At 32.9% G+C, this 24,714-nt stretch overlaps 1 protein-coding gene across 2 annotated transcripts in view; it reads right to left on the reverse strand.

Moving 5' to 3' along the window:
• Nucleotides 1–3,671: 3,671 nt before the first annotated feature.
• Nucleotides 3,672–24,714, reverse strand: part of LOC140040499 (cardioacceleratory peptide receptor-like) — a 28,504-nt gene continuing 7,461 nt past the window's right edge. For both annotated transcript variants that reach the window (XM_072086484.1, XM_072086486.1), the window contains exons 2-9: nt 17,260–17,420; nt 16,371–16,506; nt 15,011–15,117; nt 12,798–12,891; nt 10,208–10,492; nt 8,930–9,052; nt 8,318–8,489; nt 3,672–6,610 (exon numbers count right to left, since the gene is read on the reverse strand). In XM_072086484.1, coding sequence (XP_071942585.1) covers nt 6,430–6,610; nt 8,318–8,489; nt 8,930–9,052; nt 10,208–10,492; nt 12,798–12,891; nt 15,011–15,117; nt 16,371–16,506; nt 17,260–17,346 — 1,185 coding nt within the window. In that variant the 5' untranslated portion in view covers nt 17,347–17,420 and the 3' untranslated portion in view covers nt 3,672–6,429. The remainder of the gene's footprint in view (nt 6,611–8,317; nt 8,490–8,929; nt 9,053–10,207; nt 10,493–12,797; nt 12,892–15,010; nt 15,118–16,370; nt 16,507–17,259; nt 17,421–24,714) is intronic.

The raw sequence follows: 24,714 nt of genomic DNA on the forward strand, positions 1-24,714 counted from the left end.
ACGGTAAGCGGTAACGGTAAGCGGTAACGGTAATCGGAAAACCGCGCAGCTTGTCCCACGAGAATATGTATCTATCCTGAGCGGGTTTCCACGTTTTCGTCGCGTGTTGCGCAAATGGCCATAAGAAATAACGATTTTTGTTTTCGCTTACCGTTACCGCTTACTGTTACCGCTTGTCCGTGTAAATTGGCCTCTGAGAATTAGATTATTTTAATTCTGGTTTTGCTTCAATTCTACGAAGGATAAATAACTCGTGCCCTTGAGTGAAAAATTAATGTTAATAGAAAATAGTTATATTCGTTATTAGCACATTCTGTAACTCATGATCTTAAATATGGATCCTGTGAAAAGCTTGTTGTCCCACGATCAACAGGCTTATACATATGTTGGTAACAGTTCTTAAAACTTGGCCTTAATATGGTTTTGTAATTAAAGAAATTAGATGGAATATTTTATCACACGCATTTCAGTTCGCATACCGCCAATACAGAATTGGCTATAATGACAGTTAAATGTACAATTTAAAATACAATGTTTTAACACATCCAACAACCTATCGTATCATGGAGGTATAGAATATATGATCGTATAAAAACCGACCATCACTGAATTCATTACATCCTATTCGTGTAATATTATCCGCGGCGGTACCAATAAGCACTATTGAGCTGAGATGACAATGAATAAAATAACATGCGAATAATGCTTCTCGTACTGCTTGGAGAAAGATGTTACTTTTATTACCCTCTTCTATTATTATTTACGTCAATACACGAACATTAAATACGAAAAGAATGACATTTTTGTAACCGTATATTGATAGATCACCATTGTTTGTGCTAATGGCGAGTTTCAGTTGTAAAAATAGGTGTATTTAGAGATAACGAATAAAAAGACTATAGTTTTTTGTGGGAAAATAAAGAATCTTATTGCTTCTAGCATAAACAAATTCAGAGACCAAATGAATAAAGTGATACTTTCTGGCTATTCGACAGTAAATGCTAATCATAAGGAATATGTCTCCGGAAAAACCACATCTATATATAGGCCTAAATTTACGTAAGGGCAAAATTCGGTAAATCGCGCGTTATTTCTAGAATGTTTACTCGATGGTATATAAAGTTGGTTCGTACTTTCGGTACTGATTTTAACCACCTGATGTAACCCTGTTTACTAATTAAATTGAGTTCGATAATTAGTTATTGACGATTAAGACGAATTTAGGTTCAACGATTTGCCCCAAATAGGGGTGTTTTTCGATCGTGGTATACACTGTCTAATGGATGTCCGTCTTGGTAAATACCCGCAGACAATAATGCGAGGATGCTTCGCATTTTCCTATCTCCTCCTACGATAATTGTTTTTAATGGCTGAAAACCGGTTGAACAGCTCGAGTACAGCATCATAATGTTGAAGACAGGCCGATTTTCTTTAAAAAATACTATTTTGATAGATTTAAAATACGTTTATACAAATGTATTGATTTGCGATGAATGGAACATTCCAATCTCTGTTCCACAAGCGTCTATTCCCTCAGGCGTCGTAAAGGCAACTACTGTATACTCATAACAGAAATTCGATCCATTTTTTTTTTCAATCTGTGCTGCAGAGGTTGGATATAAATTTTTTTTAAACGGATAATGAGCTAGCGTTTTCACTCGCCGTATATTATGTACACATCTTTATTATTGCAGTTAAACCACCCACATCATCACCCTTCCCTCACTGGCATGAGTAGCGTTGTAAAACCAGTAGAGGATAGGCCTCGGTACATCACATGCCCTAAACGCAGAACAACTTTGGTGGGTAGGGTAGGAACCAACTTAAGTATGAATTGGCTCTAAGAAAGAATTGAAAACCATTAGGCCTACTAATTAAGTTGAGTTAGATAATTTAATATTTATTGACGATTAAATCGAATTTATGATTTTCCCCGAATAGAGGTGGTTTTCACAAATTGTTTTACATTATATAAACATATACACGTCGTAGTGATGTATCGTTACATGTACTGTACTATTTCAATCGACGGTGATAGTTTCAACAAAGTATTAAATCGCAATGTTTTACTGTGTGTAGTGGTATATTATTTGTAAAACATGAAAACAATTAATATTTCGTTACTAAATGGATAAACAATATATTTAAAAAGTGTTCCTCTTTGCACCCATCCTCTTCCCCATCCCTCAACCCTAATGTTACATACAATTGGTCTCATTTTGTGACAAGTTTCTCTTTCGGAAGTAATTCCCAGGGTGCTAATTTTAGTTGAGTACATAAATCACAGTGTCTATTTATTCGTTCCTGTAAACGACATGTATTATTGTCCTGCGGTACGTACATTTGAAATCGCCAGTTTTTTAACGCTGAAATTATTATGTATTCGAGAACCATCTGTGGGCACGACCTAGATGGTATACCATCTAGTATAGGCAATTATTTAATTGTGGGTACCAAACTGAACGCCATAAAATAACAATAAACTAAATATAGATATAATGTGTAATGTATACCAGCTAAATAATAGACAATTGAAATATTTTTACCACTTTTTTAATCTTGTGAAATTGTATATATATATCAAAAAAATAATTATAACTATAATAATTCTACTATAAATTGTATATTATATTTTTAAATTTAAATTTTGATTAAATAGTATATGTTTGTATAAAATTTTCAAAATTGTTATAATTGTAATATTTTTCTATTGTTTATTATGTAGTTTTTCCTGTACTCCAATAATGTAGACAAGTAAAAGTATAGGCTTATTTGAATTTCTATATAATATATAAATATAAAATAAATAATTGTAAAACTTTAATATGAAAAATAATCATAATAGTTTAGTATATTTTTATAATCTCCTTTTTTTCGTTTTTTATATGCTCCCGTTCATTTGTAATTAAGATTGTTTGCTTGCTTTTTTTTATTGTGTTCTTCTTTGTTTTATATTTGTAAATCACAGGTTTGCCCGCTGGGATTGTTTTGATTTTTTTATACCGACTAACAAAAAAAATACTAATACTAAATAAATGAAATCCGGTAAATCTTTTAAAGTATTTGTTAATTGTTGATGTTTGACAAACCAGGAAAGAATAAATTGTCTTCCCTGAAAAAACTTTCCCAAGCAGACATTGATGAAAATGATCTTTTAAATTATTTCTCATTGCTGTTTTAATAAAAAAAAACAGTATAATCTTTCTCTTCATTGCTATATGTTTGTGTACAATCAATAAGGAATGATATTCATGGGGTAAACAAGGCCACTATGTGCTTGTTTCGCACTTTAAGTACATATTGTTTAAGAGGATGCGCGACCAGCCCAGTCTTCCTTTGTATGTAACAGAGGCATCGATTCTTTATACCCGGTCTAATCAGAACATTCCATCCCACCCTTCCATTAGTACAAAACGATAGTATTTTGATTTTGAAACGCGGTATCCTACTGATAAAATCCTAATTGCATAATATGCAATATATTATATAATGTGAGTAGTACATCTACTTACGATTATTAGTACATTATTACAATGATTATCATATAAAAATGGATACGTTTTCTTTATTATTTAAGTGAAAAGAGGATAGGCCTATGTACTGTAACTAATGTAAATGTACTACTACGACTTAGGCAATAATAAGGCATTATTTAGGACAAATTGTGTTTAACAATCACATTTATTCACAAAAACAGCCAACATTATAACATATGTTAAAATAGTAGGCCTACTTTAACGTTATTCAAATTCTTGTTGCTATAATACGTCCATGGCAAATACCGTTTAGGCTTACAATTCCTTTTCACATAACAGAGATTAAAAAAATGTATGACATTTACCTGCCGTCAATCGAATCGGTAATTACGCCTGCTTTGTTTATGAATGGAGAAAAAATGTACTATATGTAACCAACCAATCAATCAATCAGAACTTTGCTTTAGGCCTACTCGTAAATAGAATACTTCAGAGTTAAGCTATGTTCGGTGACTTTTAAAAACCTCTCTCGCTTTCGTTCATTTGATTGTTGTGTCTTTATAAATCATATGTATATTGTATGTGATATTGACCAAATAAATAAATCGCGCCCTTACGATGTTTCTCTTTTGTGCAAACTGTTAAGCTAGTTTCTCTTCCTCAGTCAGGTTGTTGTTGTTATGATTTGATTTTACTGACTGGACTTTGCGCAGTCGTTTCGTTGTATTTGGTCGGTCCAGTCGCCAATGTTGAATAATATCTTATAGTTTCAAACATAATTTTAAAAAATAAGATAACTATATTATATGTAACAATAGTAATATGAATAGGTACGATCGAGAGGACAATGAGAATATCACAAAATGATTTAGATATTGATAACTGATAATTCCTGCAAACTATCCTGCGTTACACCCTTATAATTATAATGATTGTAAAAGTACCATATTCAATATTATTATTATTATTATTCCCATTTTTTTTTTGTATTTATAACTATAAAAACAGCATAAACAATATTAAATATTCATTAAAACCATTTTCACTCAAAAAGACTACAATACAAATATCTGAAATCATCGGAATTAAACACTTCATTACATTTCATTACACGTCATTACATTTTAAAAATATAAACTTCCATTATCATTCGTATACAGAAATAATGTTATGGCAGAATGTGTAATCAATCTGTATGTGTTTTTAAGCATTATAGTTACTAAAGCTTATAGATACTACGTTACAGTTTCTGTCTAAATCAGTCAGTCTTGTCTGTATGTCTGTTCGTATCTACTCGTCTGCCACGTCAAACGGTCAAGTGTCTGTCAATTAAGGATGCTCAGTGACGCACAACTTTTTATAAAACAGAGGTGCCATGGTGGGGGTGATGTGTACATTGGTATGTTATAAAACAGGGGTGCAGATATCACACTCGCTAGGTGGGGTAATTATGTACATTGATATGTTATAGACACCACAGACACCACATCCACAAGGCGGGGTATGTACATTGGTATGTTATAAAACAGGGGTGAAGTTACTACAACCACCCGGTGTGTGTGGTAATGTATACATTGGTATATTATAGACACCACAGACACCACATCTACAAGGCAGGGTATGTACATTTGTATGTTATAAAACAGGGGTGAAGTTACTACAACCACCAGGTGTGTGTGGTAATGTCTACATTCGTATATTATAAAGCAAATAATAAATAACTAAGCTTAATAAGTTACCGGTAAACCTAAACAAATGAATAGAAAATCAAAGAAGTTATAAATATATCAAACAAAACAATGATTATAATGCCGTCAATAAAAATATATTATATTCTTTACTCTTGCACAGTTAACCATTATGTATTGCACAACAAATTTAGTCTAAATATATATAATTGTATTTTACACATAATTGATTAGAATTAGGTCATCAAGCTTAGCTTCACTTGCATTGTGACTTGATGGATTATGTCATGACATCTTCTAATCTTAAGGCCTACCCACTAACTCTGTACAACATCCTTATTATTTTATTGTCTTTTCCTTACCAGGCCTGACACAATGCTGATGTGAGTGAAAACATTTACATCACCTATGCCACATTTTGTAAAAATAATGTTGCAATATCTGTCGCACTTTGTAATAACTTTTGTCGCACTTTGTAATAACTGTTGTCGCACTTTGTAATAACTTTTGTCGCACTTTGTAATAACTGTTGTCGCACTTTGTAATAACTGTTGTCGTACTTTGTAATAACTGTTGTCGTACTTTGTAATAACTGTTGTCGCACTTTGTAATAACTGATGTCACACTTTGTAATAAATTAACTGTATTCTCACTTTGTAATATTACTGTTCTCGCACTTTGTAATATTACTGTTCTCGCACTTTGTAATAACTGTTGTCGCACTTTGTAATAACTGTTGTCTCACTTTGTAATAACTGTTGTCGCACTTTGTAAAACTGTTTTGTAATGAATTACTGTGTATCCCGTCTTGATTTATCATATACTAACCGTTTGTCATAAAGCTGCCCAAATTCATTGGTAAATGTTTATCTTTCAGGACTGCTATGTTTAGTTATTCTGCATTCGTTTATTGTACATTTGCCTTTATTCTCAATACCAGCGAAGACAAAACTAAATAATATTTATATCACTCCTAATCAAAATGTCGGGTTACTTGATCAAGATCTTTATTAAAACTATTTACATGAACCGACAGTAACTTTAAAACAGTATAAAAAATGCAATAGCAGAAGCAAAATAAATAAAAAAGAAACAAAACAAAAGTGTACACAAGTTTTAAATATATTTTGTTATAGTATAATTCTATCTAGATTAGTCGTCGTCGAAAGTAATAGTTTTCTTAAGTGAAATACACTGCTGAAACATTGCGATAATTATTAACTTTATTATTATTGAAAGGATAAATGTTAGCAATCTGCTAAGACTTATTTACTTGTTTGGCCAAGTTTAATGCGTTCAGAGTCCTGTTCGCATGTAGTAACGCTATAGTCCATATTTGTGTTTTCTGTCCTAGTGTACATTGCACGAGTAAAACCAGGTTCTGCCTTTTTCCGAGCAGTACAACAAGGCAACACTCCCGCAAACCAATTAATAACAGGAATTCGTCTGAAATTAAAACAATAATAGTAAGAAGCTTTTACACATACAAAGATCTACAGTGGTTATCTATGAGGTACTAAATACCTAACTGGCTACACGTAATTATTGGACCAATACACGTAATTATTGGACTAATACACGTAATTATTGGACTAATACACGTACTCATTGGACCAATACACGTACTCATTGGACCAATACACGTAATTATTGGACCAATACACGTAATTATTGGACTAATACACGTACTCATTGGACCAATACACGTACTCATTGGACCAATACACGTAATTATTGGACCAATACACGTAATTATTGGACTAATACACGTACTCATTGGACCAATACACGTACTGATTGGACCAATACACATACTCATTGGACCAATACACGTAATTATTGTACCAATACACGTACTCATTGTACCAATACACGTACTCATTGTACCAATACACGTACTCATTGAACCAATCATAGAGATATATCTCTATGGACCAATACACGTTATCATTGGACCAATACACGTACTCATTGAACCAATACACGTACTCATTGGACCAATACACGTTATCATTGGACCAATACACGTACTCATTTGACCAATACACGTGCTCATTGGACCAATACACGTACTCATTGGACCAATACACGTAACCATTGGACCAATACACGTAATTATTGGATCAACACACGTACTCATTGGACCAATACACGTACTCATTGGACCAATACACGTACTCATTGGACCAATACACGTACTCATTGGACCAATACACGTACTCATTGGACCAATACACGTACTCATTGGACCAATACACGTACTCATTGAACCATTACACGTACTCATTGGACCAATACACGTAATTATTGGACCAATACACGTAATCATTGGATCAACACACGTACTCATTGGACCAATACACAAAATCATTGGACCAATACACGTACTCATTGGACCAATACACGTACTCATTTGACCAATACACGTACTCATTGGACCACTACACGTAATCATTGAACCAATACACGTACTCATTGAACCAAAATACGTAATCATTGGATCAATACACGTACTCATTGGACCAATACACGTACTCATTGGACCAATACACGTAATCATTGGACCAATACACGTAATCATTGGATCAACACACGTACTCATTTGACCAATACACGTAATCATTGGACCAATACACGTAATCATTGGACCAATACACGTACTCATTGGACCAATACACGTACGCATTGGACCAATACACGTACTCATTGGACCAATACACGTACTCATTGGACCAATACACGTACTCATTGGACCAATACACGTACTCATTTGATCAACACACGTAATCATTGGACCAATACACGTACTCATTGGACTAATACACGTACTCATTGGATCAATACACGTACTCATTGGACCAATACACGTACTCATTGGATCAACGCGTACTCATTGGACCAATACACGTAATCATTGGACCAATACATGTAATCATCTCATTTGGACCATTTTCTTGTTTCAGGATATCCGGTTTATGAGAGAGTTGATTAATTGAAAACCTGATCTTTTAAATGAATACACATATAATAAGATAGATTAAACATTTTTTATATGACAATTACAAAATTACTAACCTGTTTTAACAAAGAAGAAAAATGAAAAGATAACAATATATTCACTAGACACAACACAACATAATGGACAACACTCACTTCAGCTCCCGGCATAGATTGGTACTGAATATTCCATAGATGAGCGGATTGACGGCGCTGTTAATGGCTGGTAAATTAGCGATGACTGCCATTAGTTTGGCACTAGGCTGAATCACTTGGAATGCGGCTAACAAATATGTAAAGATGAACGGACTCCAACACAGAACGAATGCTGTAAAACAATCACAATCATCATATGTATCTTCAACGTATACATTATTTTTAAAACTAAATGTTTGTTTCATAATTTGTTTTGACCAGCATCCACCGTTCAGCGCTTCCATGAACGACAGGGTTGACGCTATAGACATGGAACCATGTACACCGGGGAAACCTCCTTAATCTTCCGACAGATGCACTAGTGAGGGGGGGGGGGGGGGGAGTTTAAAAGAGCACACGAGCCAGATGTGTACACAGTGTACCTGCAGTTTCTAGGGTTTGCGGTGCCCCTGTCCGCTCGTTCAATTGATTTTTGAATTGAATTGACATTGTAATCAAACATATTGTTTGTGTGTGAACACTACAATATAAACGGGAAATATATATTTCGTTGCCAACATCTAGACGTTGATGCATAAGTGATTATTATGATTATCATTAAAATCAACTTACCAATTACAATGCTTAAAGTAATGTAAATCGTTTTAACTTTTGCCTTTGGAATAAGTCCTCTTGAACTTGCACGATGTGAACGACTGCCCTCATCAGCTTTTAAATTGTCATAATTATTACCCTCTGAAATATAAATAATAAAGCGTTCTAAACTTAAGATTCTCATCCTTATTAGAAGAAGAATAGTGTGGATGGTAGATAGAAATATTGAGGAGGTGGACACATTTTGAATGGTTGGGCCTGAAAGAGGTAAACATCGCATGATACTGTGACGTACCTATGAACACATTCATTGTCATAATCAACTCATTCCATATATCTTTATACAACCATAGGCACATTCAAAGTCATAACAATGTGTAAACAATAACCTTACAAATGCATTATAACCATGGAGCCATAAAAGTATAAAGTTATAAACATAATTTTATATGTCTATGTTATATAATAGCTATGTTAATTTATAAGCTATTAATTACCGTACTTTTTAAACTTATTATCGTATAATAAAGAATCATATTGTATATTAAATATCATAAATGTACGTATAGTTGTGTATATGCTAATATACTGATCGTCAAATATCTTTGCTTTGTTGTAGTACAATTATTGTTTTATGATGTCGGGTCTAGAAAGATTACTCGTTCTCAGTTTATAACATATACTCATTTCAAACAGTAATGCAGTACCGTGTCTGTCAAGCTTTTGTATGGAGTCATTATGTTGTAAAATATATTCCTATTTCAACGTATTTTAATCACTACCTATAGGATTTAATGATTATCTGTATGGCAATTATTAAGATAATAACTAAAGAATGAAAAATCTTAGGAATCCCAGAAGCATATTCAACAGGAATAAATCTTTGAAACACAGAAAAATAATATATTAAGATAATAGTAAATGAGGTGATAAAATACAAGTTTATGATATACTATAAAGTAGCAATAAAATCTATACAAAACAATGCAAAATCCTTCAATGAGAAAATGTGTAGGAGAGTTACAGTAGCAGTCAGTGGCGTAACGCAGAGGCCTGGAGCCCTATGGTTTAGAAACCCTAAGGGACCTCCAACGCTAGAAGCCTCTGGTATTTTTAGCCTTTTTCGACATATTTTAATGTATGTTTATTCTGGGAACTGCTTAGGGGCCCTTGAGCTCCAGAGCCCCTAGTTTAGCCAGTGAGCGCTCATAGCCGTTACGCCACTGGTTATATACAGTGGGTTATACTTCATTGCGTGTAGGACAACAAGTAAAAAGTAAAGAAACATTTCCTTACTTTTGTTACTTGCTGGTTTAATATTTGGACCCATCATTTTACTCTTTTTCCAGATAGTAATGATTATAGAGCAGTAGCAGAATAAGATGACAACCAGCGGAATAAAGAACAAAATACACATCACATATATTGTGTATAATTTTAATTTCAAGTTCTCATTTTCCAGTATCATCCAACACTGTGTCCCTTCACCATGTTCTCGGATTTCAAAAATGTGCAGTGACGTAATAGATGTTATAAACGGCGTGATCCACGCAGCCGCAGCCATCATATGTGCTCTTCGACCTAGTAAAAAGATACAACAATAGGATACGTTGTCATTGTGTAATTACTAAGATCAGATTGAGACCTTCTTCCATAAAATCACTGGACAGATTTTGATTTTTCATACGCTCAGTGAACCTACAGTACTCGAGTATCTTATAGTAAACTTCGATACAACGAATGTTGTTTTTTGAGAAGATTACATTCTTTTAAAGTTCTTATTTATAAATCTGTCGTGCAAAGTATTATGACTATTTGTAAGGTTTACTTTTACTTCCTTTAGAGAAAGTAATAAAAAGGTGTTACATAGAATCATTGACCAAACTTTTATCACGTCTACCAAACGACAAAACACATTTCTCAGTTTAGGATAATAACGGTTTATTAAATTAACTCACAGGTTCTGGATCATGCGTAATCTTATTGTTATTTTTAATGGTATAATTGGGGAAGAGTAAATTTTCCCGAGTATCAGTAATGTACACGTTAAGTACGTGATGAGATGGGGAGGAAGAATATGGTACCAACTGCGTTCCCTAATTATTCGTACGTGATATATATATAATAAGAATAATATTATAAGAATACGCAATGTATAACGGTATAAATGTTTTCATCAATTGTTCACTGTTGGTACATCAGTGTACTTGTAAACGGGCATCGTGATTTTAACTTCTTATCTTGTCGTTGATTTCAATACGTAATTCTACTCGTATGTGAGAAAACGGACGGCATAACATCACTTTTGGAGCAACGATGAGCAGTTTTGAAGTGACACAAGAAAATTAATAAGTATGCCTACAGTTGTTCGTTCCATATTGACAGAAGTTTGTGAATTCATTTACATGATTTAATGTTCACTGTTGGTACATCAGTAGACGGGCGTCGTTATTTTAACTTCTTGTCGTTGCTTTCAATACCTTGTACTCGTATGTGAGAACACGGACGGCATAACATCACTTTTGGGGCAACGATGAGCAGTTTTGAAGTGACACAAGAAAATTAATAAGTAGGCCTACAGTTGTTCTTTCCATATTGGCAGAAGTTTGTGAATTCATTTAAATTTATGATTTAATGTTCACTGTTGGTACATCAGTAAACGGTCGTCGTTATTTTAACTTCTTGTCGTTGCTTTCAATACCTTGTACTCGTATGTGAGAACACGGACGGCATAACATCACTTTTGGAGCAACGATGAGCAGTTTTGAAGTGACACAAGAAAATTAATAAGTAGGCCTACAGTTGTTCTTTCCATATTGGCAGAAGTTTGTGAATTCATTTAAATTTATGATTTAATGTTCACTGTTGGTACATCAGTAAACGGTCGTCGTTATTTTAACTTCTTGTCGTTGCTTTCAATACCTTGTACTCGTATGTGAGAACACGGACGGCATAACATCACATTTGGAGCAACGATGAGCAGTTTTGAAGTGACACAAGAAAATTAATAAGTAGGCCTACAGTTGTTCTTTCCATATTGACAGAAGTTTGTGAATTCATTTAAATTTATGATAACCAAATATTATTTAATTAAATATTAATGTCAATTTAATAAAGTTGCATATCTATTTATAATGATATTAAGGTACTCTTTTCTTTATTCACAATGTTTACATTTCAGGTTGAATTAGGCCTACATACAACTACATGTAACAATCAATACGACTGCAATGTAGGCCTGGGTCACTATGCATCAACGCCCCTGTTAAATTATCCATTTCCAACTTTGCTTTCGGTAAACATTTATTATAATTGCTATAAAAGCTATTATATCAGAATTAACTTCGGTTATGATATGCAATCTACGTAATTAGTAGGAGCCTGAAAAGGTCACTCTTTTTGCCATTAACCCTCTCTATTTACCAAATATTATATACATAACACAATATTTGTTAGGTTATTATTGTAGAGCAAGTAGGCACAGTTTAATGGCAATGCTATTGCAGGTATTAAATGCACGTAAATGAATATTACCATTATCAAAACCATGTTTTATATTGTCGAAAGTACCAGACATTACTGGTTGTATATGCTAGCCTACACTTTAGTGTCTCGGGGTATCACTCAGTTACACAATTTTAGATCAACCCCGCACACTGGAAGTGCAAAGGAGGTATACTTTTGCTAGGATTTATTGTTTCTAATATAATTATTGGTTCATCCGGTAAAGATCCTTTAATATTTATCCGGATCATTATCAGTGCGGTATCAGATGTATTGTATTATCATACATTATACTCTAGTAAGTGTGAATTAAATTATTTATAAAGCTTATTTTTAAAAAACGTGTTGATATCTCGTGTTATTGTTGCGAATAATGACTTACTTCTTCCAGAAAAGTTCATGGGATATATAATAGCCAGATATCTATCCACACTTAAAGCGACCAACTGGCAGGATGATGCTGTCAATGAAGCCGCCTACAAAAAGAAGTAACAGAAACAAAATCTCAATAGAAATTAAGAGATGTTGTTAGATGCGCAAAATATAATTACCTGTTGAGATCATATAACAAAAAACGAACAGATAACTTCAATAATTGAAGAGGACATTATCAATCTGAAGAACATCATTAGCAATTACTGTGATATAAACATTACATTTACTCGCTTATTTAAAGTTTAGGTTATGATTTAAGTTATAATGGTTTCTCAATTCATTTATGCTCCCACAGATTATCTATGCTCATAAGATATCACGAAAACAAAAAACGCGCGCGGTTTAAACGCTGATAATACCACATTGTTTGAACAATCAACCATACCAGTGGCCAAGTGGTAGGACGTCTTAGAATATCAAAATTAAAATGTTTTCTTCGGGCGAAGTTTGTCACCCGCATACAGTATGTTTGCTCATCTTTACCGTTGTTTCATATCTTTAAAAAGCCTACAATCCTTTTCAGATTCATGATCATTCCTCTATTTGATAGGTCAGTCATACGATATACTATTCCATTTATAAATTTAGCGAATGAACTGATCTTAGAATTAAAATGCAAAAAAAGGTACTAAATTAACTAATGTGTTTCTATATCAGATGTGATTTTAAGCTTATTTTGCATGACATTTCAGTAGAACAATAATTCCTTAAAAGCATACAGTTGTTTATCAAGCTTAAGAACACCATAGGCAATCAAACGATAGCTTTTGATTGAACATAATTGTGGTTTAATCATTTTAAAATGTATTCTTGTAACATCTTCATTCATTTTCATTATATCGAAATCAATAGCTATAAATACGTATATCGTATAATCAAAACATACTTTTAGTTTGTACTAAAGATCTACAGAAGCGGTATGGGTAGATCGATTGATGAAGTATAAACAACTAGTAATAATAACGCATTTAATGATTTTCAAAATAACAGATCAGATGAAACTATGATATCTTTCAACTTGGTTCAGATTCCTCGATATTGTTTTTCTGCAGAAATCCCAGCACCGTGCTGTATCCGATTCTCGTACGGCCTAACAGTTTCTTGTTGTTAGAAATTACACCGTAAAATGTGCCAACATTGTTGCGATAGTTTCCATGTTATGTTATCCATATAATTTGACCAGTATGTGTAATGCATAAAAGTTTCAATATTGTTTTCAGGCAGATCTTAATTCTAAATTCTATTCCAAACAATTGATTTCATTGTTTCCTATTAACGTTCAGAAAAAATGCGATCTAATTTGTCAATTATATCGGCAACTGATTTCTTATCCGATAAAAAACAACAATATGAAGCATTGTATCAATTTATTCGGTCATCATAATTAATTGGATCCGATTGCCGATATCAGGATCTTACACGGGAAACTCAATGGGAACTTGGAACCGGAGCGGGAACCGGAACGGGTTAAACCTGTATCTAAAATGCCATCACAGTAAATAATGATGTCTGCTGCTTAGCACTTGAGAAAAGTGACATTTTCTTGGCATTTTATATTGATAGAAAATCTTAACGATTCAACACGTTTGCTGATGCATATTTTTTTCGTATAAATCCTTTCAAGCATAGTATAATTCAACATCTAAAAGTATTACCTTTCAGAAAGATTTTAGTTTCACTTACATACGTTTTGATTTTTTCCACTTATATTCTTACTTTTTATTAAGATGTTTTCTCTTAAAGCAGTTAAATTTGAAGGTGTGATAATTTTAGAAAACATAAATGTTTTTGAGTTTTCTAATTTTTTTTTTCAATTTAAAAGCCATGTGGTTATTTTGAGACATCACTGTTTGGAGAATATTGATTTCTTCACTCTGCTATATATATTTTTTAAATGTCATATGCCTTATCAAGCCGACTTATCCAAGTTAAACGTTATTATCAATTCGTTAACATATCAATATGTGTTGAATTGGATTTAGTCAATGTGCTTCATAGCACAGGCAATTCACGAACATAGGTCAACGACTCAATGTCTGATCCGAAGTATGGTGGTCAACAATGTAATAATGATGATATATCGATGTTAATACGGTATAATTATTATTAACTTTTCGAAGGTACTATAACTTAATATCAATACAGCTAATAATCACATACCTGAATATATTTAACAAGTTTACAGGCGATGTTACCAGTTTCCCATGTCCCAGTGTATCCTCTATGAATAAGTTGCACCAAAACCTCAAAAAATCCAACAATTATATCTGTTGAGAGAGTAGAAGATTATTGTAGTGCAATGCTCCACGGTATTACCGTACCACGGTGATGCCGTACCACAGGATACACCCTATATCCACAGTAATGCGTGGTTCCCACTAGCGACGCAACACAACGACGTAACGCAACATTTGATTTGACCAATCACAAGCGATGATTTATTCAACCTGTCGCTTGTCATTGGTCAACTCGCTTGCGTTGCGTCCAAATCGTTGCGATTCGTCCTAGTGGAAACCAAGCTTAATGCCGTGTGCCACACGGACGAGTGAGATATTATTTCATGAATAAGAAAAAAAAAGTATGAATAAATGAATGAATAATAAAAATCGCTTTGATAAATATGATATTGACGAAGAAGGAGACGAGGATGGCTAACATTAAAGACGATGATAGCAACATTGATCATTATGAATATCAAAATGCTGCAGATGATGAGAAGGGTTTAAAATAAATTGCTTGTCAACCGCAACACCGAGGTTATTAATACACATAACAAAATGAAAGAAATCTATAAATCTTGTTTTATTTTCAATTAATATTTACTTATTATAGAAAAAAAAGATTAAGTTAAAGCCTTTTCTTCCTTGTATTTTATTGTTATATTTTCCAGTAATCAAAGTCGTTAAACTATAAAAAAGGACCCACAGTTCATCATCACCGCAATGCTTACTGTTTTTTTCTAGAATTTGATCGAATATATAAATGCACATTTTAGAAGCATATCTCCAATCACGTAGACATTCCTACATGCTCAAATACATTAATGTATGCTAAATTTGAAATATTTCATATTTAACAAAATGGAGTTATTAATTAAGTAATGTTTAAGACGTCTTGTTCTTATATTGGTTTTGAATTAAAATGAAAAAAAAAAACCAATAAAAACACGATATAGGCCTACTGTACGGTAGCCTTCGGAATAAGTAATTTTAACTATTTCGTCATCATTATTTATTTTTTGGGAGATTTATAAATGCTGATGATTAAAATGACAAAGATAATAACATAAATGATGTAATGATGACTTATCTCGATTCAATGTGAGACACCAAAACTACAAGAATTCAATCAAACTCGGTACTAAACCATCTCTGCCCCATACCAGAACAACTCGGCCTCGCGTCGGCACCTTTTCATACTTCAGACGTTGCAAAACTGTTCATTTCAAAGATTTGGCACAATTACAGAAGCTATCACTACATAATTTCATTCGTTACTTATAATAACATGGTATACTTACCGGAAATTGCTAAGTTCATAACAAAGAAATTCATTCTTGACTTTTTATGTCGAACAGTGTATAAAGCAAAAAGTACTGCTCCATTTCCAATCAAAATCGAAATGAAGAGGGACCACAAGACTATCAATTGTAAATCCTATAGACATAAAAAACACTAGTTTTTTAGTTAATAGTAACAAAAAAAGCTATTATTCACACTTTTAGGGCTATTGCACAAACGGAAGACGGCGTCGTGTTGTTAAAAAATGGAAAATCATATACGTCTTCCGTTCCGTGAAAAAGGTGACAAGTATGAAACTATAATTAATTAGGTAAAAGTAAACAAACTCAAGAATTGTAGCAAATGAATGTAAATGATTTAAGCCAAAACTAGCTGAGATTTATTTTTTTTAAATAGCGGACGTATAAACTAAGAACTCGTTCAATCATTTTCAAAAGATAATACATCAAAAGATTTGTTATGCTCAAACACGCATCGATTCTAGTCCAATGGATATAAAACAGATTTTGATGTATTAAGTATGTTCTGGCTTTAGGCCTACGACGGACTATGACATCGGCAACATTGACGAATGTCACAATAAATTGTAATTATAAGTGAAATGCTTTTTTAAAACTATCAATTTTTTTTAAAGGTATTGTTTCCATACCAGTACCATTGACATTTTTCATACATAGAATTCACTACTAAACCCTTTTAATATTCTATGATTAATTCTCTTCTCTTCGTTTAGAAGAGCAATATAATCTTGTCGTGACAGTACACTTTTCTATGATATTGTGTAAGTTAGCATGTGTGGCTGGCATGTGTTATGTTCGGTGCTTGTATTTTCGGTACAACACATATCTGATATTGTAGCCTCAGCAGAGGTTAATTATTATAACTTACCCGATAAAGCACAATCCTGGACACCTCTTTTGTGGTGGGAGTCATTTCGGTCCAAAAGTCTGTATAATTGTCCATATTATAATCCATAATGCAATGCGTCTATAAACACTGTGCACAGTGGTACTTATATGTGAAAGGGCATATCAATTCAAAGATATAATCTATGGAGATAAAAAAAATGTTTTTAATCAATTAAACGAGAATAATATTATGTTTGTTTTTATTTATTTACCCCATGATAGTCAATGTAATACTGTCCACATATTCTATCGATGCTTTTTTTAAACAAAACAACGAACGACTGACTGATGATGATGGTGATGGGATTCAACAGAAGCAAACTTAATTTCTGTATAAATGATATATGTTGAATAAGATAGATTCTTGAAACTTTTAGTGATGGTCATGGTAGATTTGAACCAATGCCTACTTAAACTCGGTCAACTTGACTAAACTAGTCAGTGGTTTCTATAAATGCCTTCGGAGTTAAACAAGGTTTCATTGCTGGCACACAAACGTGTTAAACACTGCTGGACTTTTGCATAATAATAATAATAACGGTAACTGACACTCTATTATGATATGCAAGTCCTTTATGTGTCCTTTATATGTCACCCTTAAAATCTGACATTCTTGATAAGGAATGTTATTATTATCAAAAGAAATAACATTTAGCTTTTATTATTGTAAATGGCAGCATTGCGTATATGGATGCATTATGCAAAAACGCATTAGTATCATATCGGTCAGAACAAGTTTGACCCATATCACGACCTACATCTGGAAATGCCTAAGGAATACTTTTACTATTAAATCGGGCTATTTAGCTGCACGATGTAACTTATGAATTACTTTAAAATCTTGTTAATCTCTGTCTTTTGCCATTTAATTTAATTAGATTTAATCCAAAGAATATTTTACGTATAACTCGAGAGTTCGACGACTATATAGGGCACCGTAAGACGTTATTATATCCATTTTGCTTATTTATTATACATTGCTAATTATTCTACAAAAGAAACATTGTGTAATAATTTTAAAAATAATAAATGTCATCATATGGCTTTAAATATAAGTGTATTTCCAATGTAATATCAGATCTAAAGATGAGAAACAAGTATTTCGTATAATTTAAATGTTAAAATGTTATCGGTAAAAATAGCATACGGTAAAGTTTTAAAGTATAAAAAGTTAATAGACATCATGCTTTCAAATGATACATATATGTCATAATGGTCTGCAATATTATACGTGGGTAACAAACTGCAACATATTGTGAACCTACACGTTCCCTAAGCTAAGGCATTGTATCTATATATAAATTTACGTAAGGGCTAAAAATAGGGGTGTTTTTCCGATCGTGGTATACACTGTCTAATGCATGTCCATCGTGAAAAATACCCGCATACAATAATACGAGGATGCTTCGCATTTTCCTATCTCCTCCTACGATAATTGTTTTTAATGGCTGAAAACCGGTTGAACAGCTCGAGTACAGCATCATAATGTTGAAGACAGGCCGATTTTCTTTAAAAAATACTATTTTGATAGATTTAATATACGTTTATACAAATGTATTGATTTGCGAGGAATGGAACATTCTAATCTCGCAAACTCCCAGTTTGTAGGTAAATTTATGAGCCCTTGGTTTAACGCAAGTAGGTAAATTTATGGGCCCGTGGAAAATAAAACTTATATATAGTATTGCAATACTTTGACAAAATTGTAAATACTGTACGTATTAACCATTTTTGTTTGCCATTTGAATCGATATTGTCTTACTGTGTATGTTGTTACTGTTAGATATATAAACAAAATATACACAGAACATTTATTACTGTGACTGTGGGTAGATTACTGACAGTTGCTTCTCAACGTTTGTATTAATTAATAATTATAAAAAATATAAACGTCATAGTAGTGTATCGTTACATGTACTTTACTATTTCAATCGACTATAACAGGGACAGTTTTAAAAAAAGCATTTTAAATCGTAAATGTTTTACTGTGTTTAGTAGTAAATTATTGATAGGCCTATAAAACATTTAAAACAATATTTCGTTACTGAGTGGATAGAGAATATATTTAAAAATTGTTCTTCCTATCTTCTTCTCCATCCCTCAACTCTAATGTTATATACAAAACACAAATTGGGTTTGTTTAAATGAGTTCAGATAAAAAAATTGGACTCATTTTTTAGACAAGGCCTAATTCCCAGGGTGCTAATTTTACATAAATTATCATGTCTATTTAATCGTTTCTGTAAACGACAATGTACTATAGTCCTGCGGTACGTACATTTTTTACGCTGAAATTAACTGTGTATTCGCGAACCATCTGTGTGGACACGACCTAGATGGTAATTACTTTCAACTTTATTCACATCATACAAACAGTAAAATATATGAAAAGGAGCCAAAAAATAGCTTTCACTAATCGAGGTTTGGTTCCTGAATTAATTGACTGTGAGTAAGGTACACATTTTTTTGACCGGTTGTTTGTGGATAACAAAATGATCACATAGAAGCACATACACAAGTTTTGGGGATTCTTAACTTGGAAAGACCATAACAATGGACTTAAGGCTCTCAAATAATGAGGCTAAAATATGATGATACTCATGGCAGCTTATGATCTAATGTACTAGTAATACGTATTCTAGTAATAAATAAGTTTTGTTTTTAAGAGAGAAGAAAATATACTATACTGAATACTAATACACAATAATGTAAAAACATATAAATACATTTTTCTCACATTAGTTCTACACACATGAGCATTAATTCATTAATTTGAACCAAAATGCATGTATAAATTTCAATTGAGACTGACATGTCAATATTGGGTTGCTTGTTTCTATCTATTAAAATTCTATGATTTGATAGATGTATGTATTACTTATAATTACAAGAAACAAGACAAATTAATGCACTTTAGCTCATGAACAGACACATGATGTAATGACGTCAGTAATGAAAATGCTTCAAGAAAGGTAGAGAGTATTTTGAATAACTTTTACAAAACAATGACAAGTTTATGAACTTGCATGTTACATGATAATGTTCAAACTTGTTTTGCGACAGTTTGTGTTATATAATGCTCTGAGTGACGACGGTGAAATGTTTTCTAAGGAAAATAGTTGGATGTGACAGGAAACATTAGGAAAGTGAACATTTAGTTATCAAAACGAAAATAAGTCGAGTTTAACATATTGTGCACAGTTTTATAATTTGAGATTCATCGTCGTCGTCGTCAAAGCCAGATCAGAGAATGGCTTCTGTAGCAGTATTACACAAACACATTTGTGTTCTGTGATGGCACTAGTTACAATCCGTTATGCGTGATTAATTAATGACGTGAAATACAAACGGGCATAAAATTAGAGGTTCACTTCGAGTACGGGTATGCACCATGATAATTATGTTGTAAATAAAGTTGAATTATTTTAGTCGATTCCCGTTGTTTTGTCACAGACCACCCTGTCAACCCTGTGTTTTAAATTTCGATTGTTTCACTTATTACCGTACACAATTAAAAGTTCCAAACTATTGATTACCAAGACATTAAGCAGCAACAAATTGTATATTTATTTTTAATTCCTGAAAGTACAGGTATTACTATAATTATCTAATTCAATGCATTTCTCCAGTTCAATTACGGCGTCGGTCAACTGACAGGTTAACTGGCAAACAACTTTTAAGTTGAAACGTGTTGACACTCTCCGTCCCACAAAGATTAATTGCCACAGTAAATAGTATAGGGCTAATATTACAAATCTGATATGGACATTTTCTAAATCACCTGAAGTCCCCATGGAAAAGTATATCGATATATAGAAAATGTAATGTATACAGTTAAAGGGATATTATATAACATAAAATTTCATTGAATAGCCAATCTAAAGAATGACACCTCTTTAGTGAAACGGCTTTCAGAGTCTGTATACTGGATTAAAAATTGAAACTTTATGGGTTCAATGGTAAATAATTACTGAATTATACCGTTTTGTCTCTCTGATCTTCACACAAACAACTTTAAATGTATTCACAGAGGAATGTAGACGTATTTGTGTAGTTCGTGACCAAAACGTTTTGATACAATGAAATAATCCTGCGAAGCCATCATTCATTACACCATTGCGATTTAGGTTCCGCAAGCATTTAATTTTTGAAAAATTGTAATTTAGGCCGATTTGTTTGCCTTTGCACCAATATTTAATTTGATATAATATAGGGTATTCATCGTGCTTTAAAGTCACACACCACATTTGCTTACTGTCTACATATCGAAATCCATCTTGACAACCGTAACGGCATCAAAACACAATTCTTAATGAAGTGAAATTCCACAACCTCTTTCTCATGTATATGGGTGATTGCTTGCTGCGTCTAGTGCAATACAGGATAATTCAATTTATCACTTCAATGTTTTCTCAAGTGTAAATTTATTTTTACATTGTTATAATATGCCAGCAATTCAACATTCCCATCCAAGTTATTGAAATAAATGAACACTTTCAACATACTGGGCCTGTGGTAAACAGTCCTGGATTGGCACTGGATATATAGGGTTCAAGTATCATCGAAAAATTCCGTAGAACCTCATGTGTTTCACATGTGACGACTGTATCATAGACTCTAACTTAACCCTTAACATACCCTTTCATGATACAGTAAACACTTGTGATACATGTTGTATTACGGAATATTCCTATAAATAGGCCTACTGGACAAATATATACATCATTCGACATTAATTATAATATTTCATTCATTCAGTTATATGTTGAGATACATCAGTTCAAATCAGGTGACAGATCATCGAAGAAGACTTCCTTCATGGTCGATTTGATTTGAGTTAACATCTACAATTGTTGAAGTTCAACCGAGTTCAACTTCAACGTTTGTTAGAACTGACCAATGGTTCACAAATTACGTCATCATAGTTGGTAAAAAGATACATACGCGTACTCCACTACACCGAGAAACTGCAGAAATAAGCAGAGCGGTCGTGGCGCGCGGAACGGCGATAAGTAAGTAACTAAGACTGCATTAATTTTTAAAATATTATTTAAAAAATCTCGTCTTAAAAGATGCAGAATATAAGAACAATGACAGATAAATGATGAATTCTAAATATCATCATCCTGCCAATTTCGTACTTGTTGTTGAATGTATGACATTGGTTTTGGTAGAAGTAATCCAGTGTACTCACTCATATTCTGAATCTACATTAAAGTTTAATGCAAATACAACTATGAAAAGGTCCACATAATCACCCTGAATGAACATTGTTACTACTACCTGTATATAATTAGGTCAATGATCTTTTTTAACGCATTGATTAAAATGAACTCCTTTTTTAATAAACTATATTTAATAAAGCTTAGTCAATAAAATTAAACAATTGGTTATTAACTTTCAATATATATACATCAACAATGAGAAAATATCGAATAGGCCTATATTATTATGGTTCATTTATTAAATAATAATAATAATAATAATAATGATAATAATAATAATAATAATAATATTTTGGTTAAACATAAAATGTCACTGGTCAACCATTGGCCTACATAAGCTGCAACTTCGTAAGTAATGCCATTAATAAGGAGAAATGAAAATCTATCGGCTTGTCTGCAGCTGATCGCCTCAACGTAACGAGAATATTATGTATCAAAAGATTCTGCATCAGTTACAGATGTTGCAAATAATTCCATGATAAATGTTTATTGTGGACACTATGACATAACGATACAGCATAATTAGTTCGAAAGCTTTACATTAAAGGACCTGTCAGCCATACCTGTTATTAGGCCCATTTCAGACTAGATGCAAATCAACGTGATGCAACTTCCTAATCCGATGATAGAAAACTGTATACCGAATCACAATTATAATAGGCCTACAAGACCCTGCAATCAGATTCAATTAAATTAAAAGGTCAACAAATTAAATTATCATTCATTTTGCAGAATGGACTTAATTTCTGTGCAAACTTTAGTAAATAATAAATAAATTCCAAAAAAGCAGGCACCTGTAAGAACTGTTATACCGCATATACGTACGGTACGTCTTAACGTCATAGATATCGTGCGTAATTCACTGTACAAATGTATTTGTTCTTTTTGATTTTTTTTCAGTTATTTAAAAACGTTTAGATAGTAAATTCCAATATAATAGAGATATAGCGGTATTTAAGAAACTTATGGTGTATTTGAACGTATGTTGACCTTATGCTAACTGCTGAATATATACATTAAGAAGTGAAATTAAATTCCGAAAATAGATAATATGATCTCTTTCTATAACTAACAAGCCATACGTAATTGGCTCTCACATCAATCAGCTAAATCCTTACAGCACAACCTGAAGTGCTGTTGTAAGACGGGCCCTCAATCTATTAAAGTATATATATATTCAGCCTTATTCTACATGTGCCCTTTGATTGAATATGTTAGTCATGCAGCCTATTTCAACATCATTACAAAACAGTGAAGAATGAAATTCCGCGGCACTACCTACTATATAGCTATATTATTACAGTAGAAGCCATAGCGGACACATTTGGACGTATACCTAACAAAGTGTCCCTTTAATATAGGAGTGTCGCCTTGATATAGGAGTGTCCCCTTGATATAGGAGTGTCCCCTTGATATAGGAGTGTCCTCTTAATATAGGAGTGTCCCCTTGATATAGGAGTGTCCCCTTGATATAGGAGTGTCCCCTTGATATAGGAGTGTCCCCTTGATATAGTTTCTTGTATTCTGACTGCAACATTTCTCCAACACACTACCAATTTCCAAAGACTTCATGTCAACGCTTTTCGGCAAGCAATCTGATATGCCCCCGGTTTATTGTCTGTAGACATGATACCCTACACCTGTTACATGAAGAATTATGCACTGGATAATAGACCTGTCACTTCAACCCATTGATAACATGTAGGCCTAGATCATAAGCATGTTCACATCATGAGGTGGGATTCCGGAGAAAAATCGTGGAAAACGGGTATTGAACCGTACAAATTTTGATCGGGAGCGCAGATTCGTATCTGAAAGTCATTCGTTAAAAAAATCGTCCGGAATTTTTCCTCTAACCAATCAACGTTCTTGTATGTAAACTCAATATCTTATCGATTTTATACGTATGTGAATTATTAATTTATTCGTTATGATCGTTAATACTATAATAAAAGACTGCACACATGTGGCATGTGTCTTAGTGTACTTTATTATCATGATAAAAGTGTATCGATTAAAAAGGGAATAACAACAATGATCATTTTTAAGGATCACACGGGCAAAATGAGATCGTTGAACTTCAGAATACAATTTGAATGGTCTATATTTTTATGTTTTTTAATTAAAAAATTGCATCGATTTATGATGTAACTTAGTTTAATAAAATGTTACTTCAAACACGTACACACCGATACAAGGTCTACAAAGGC

Source organism: Antedon mediterranea, chromosome 2, assembly GCF_964355755.1.
Source record: "Antedon mediterranea chromosome 2, ecAntMedi1.1, whole genome shotgun sequence".
Classification (NCBI taxonomy): Eukaryota; Metazoa; Echinodermata; class Crinoidea; order Comatulida; family Antedonidae; genus Antedon; species Antedon mediterranea.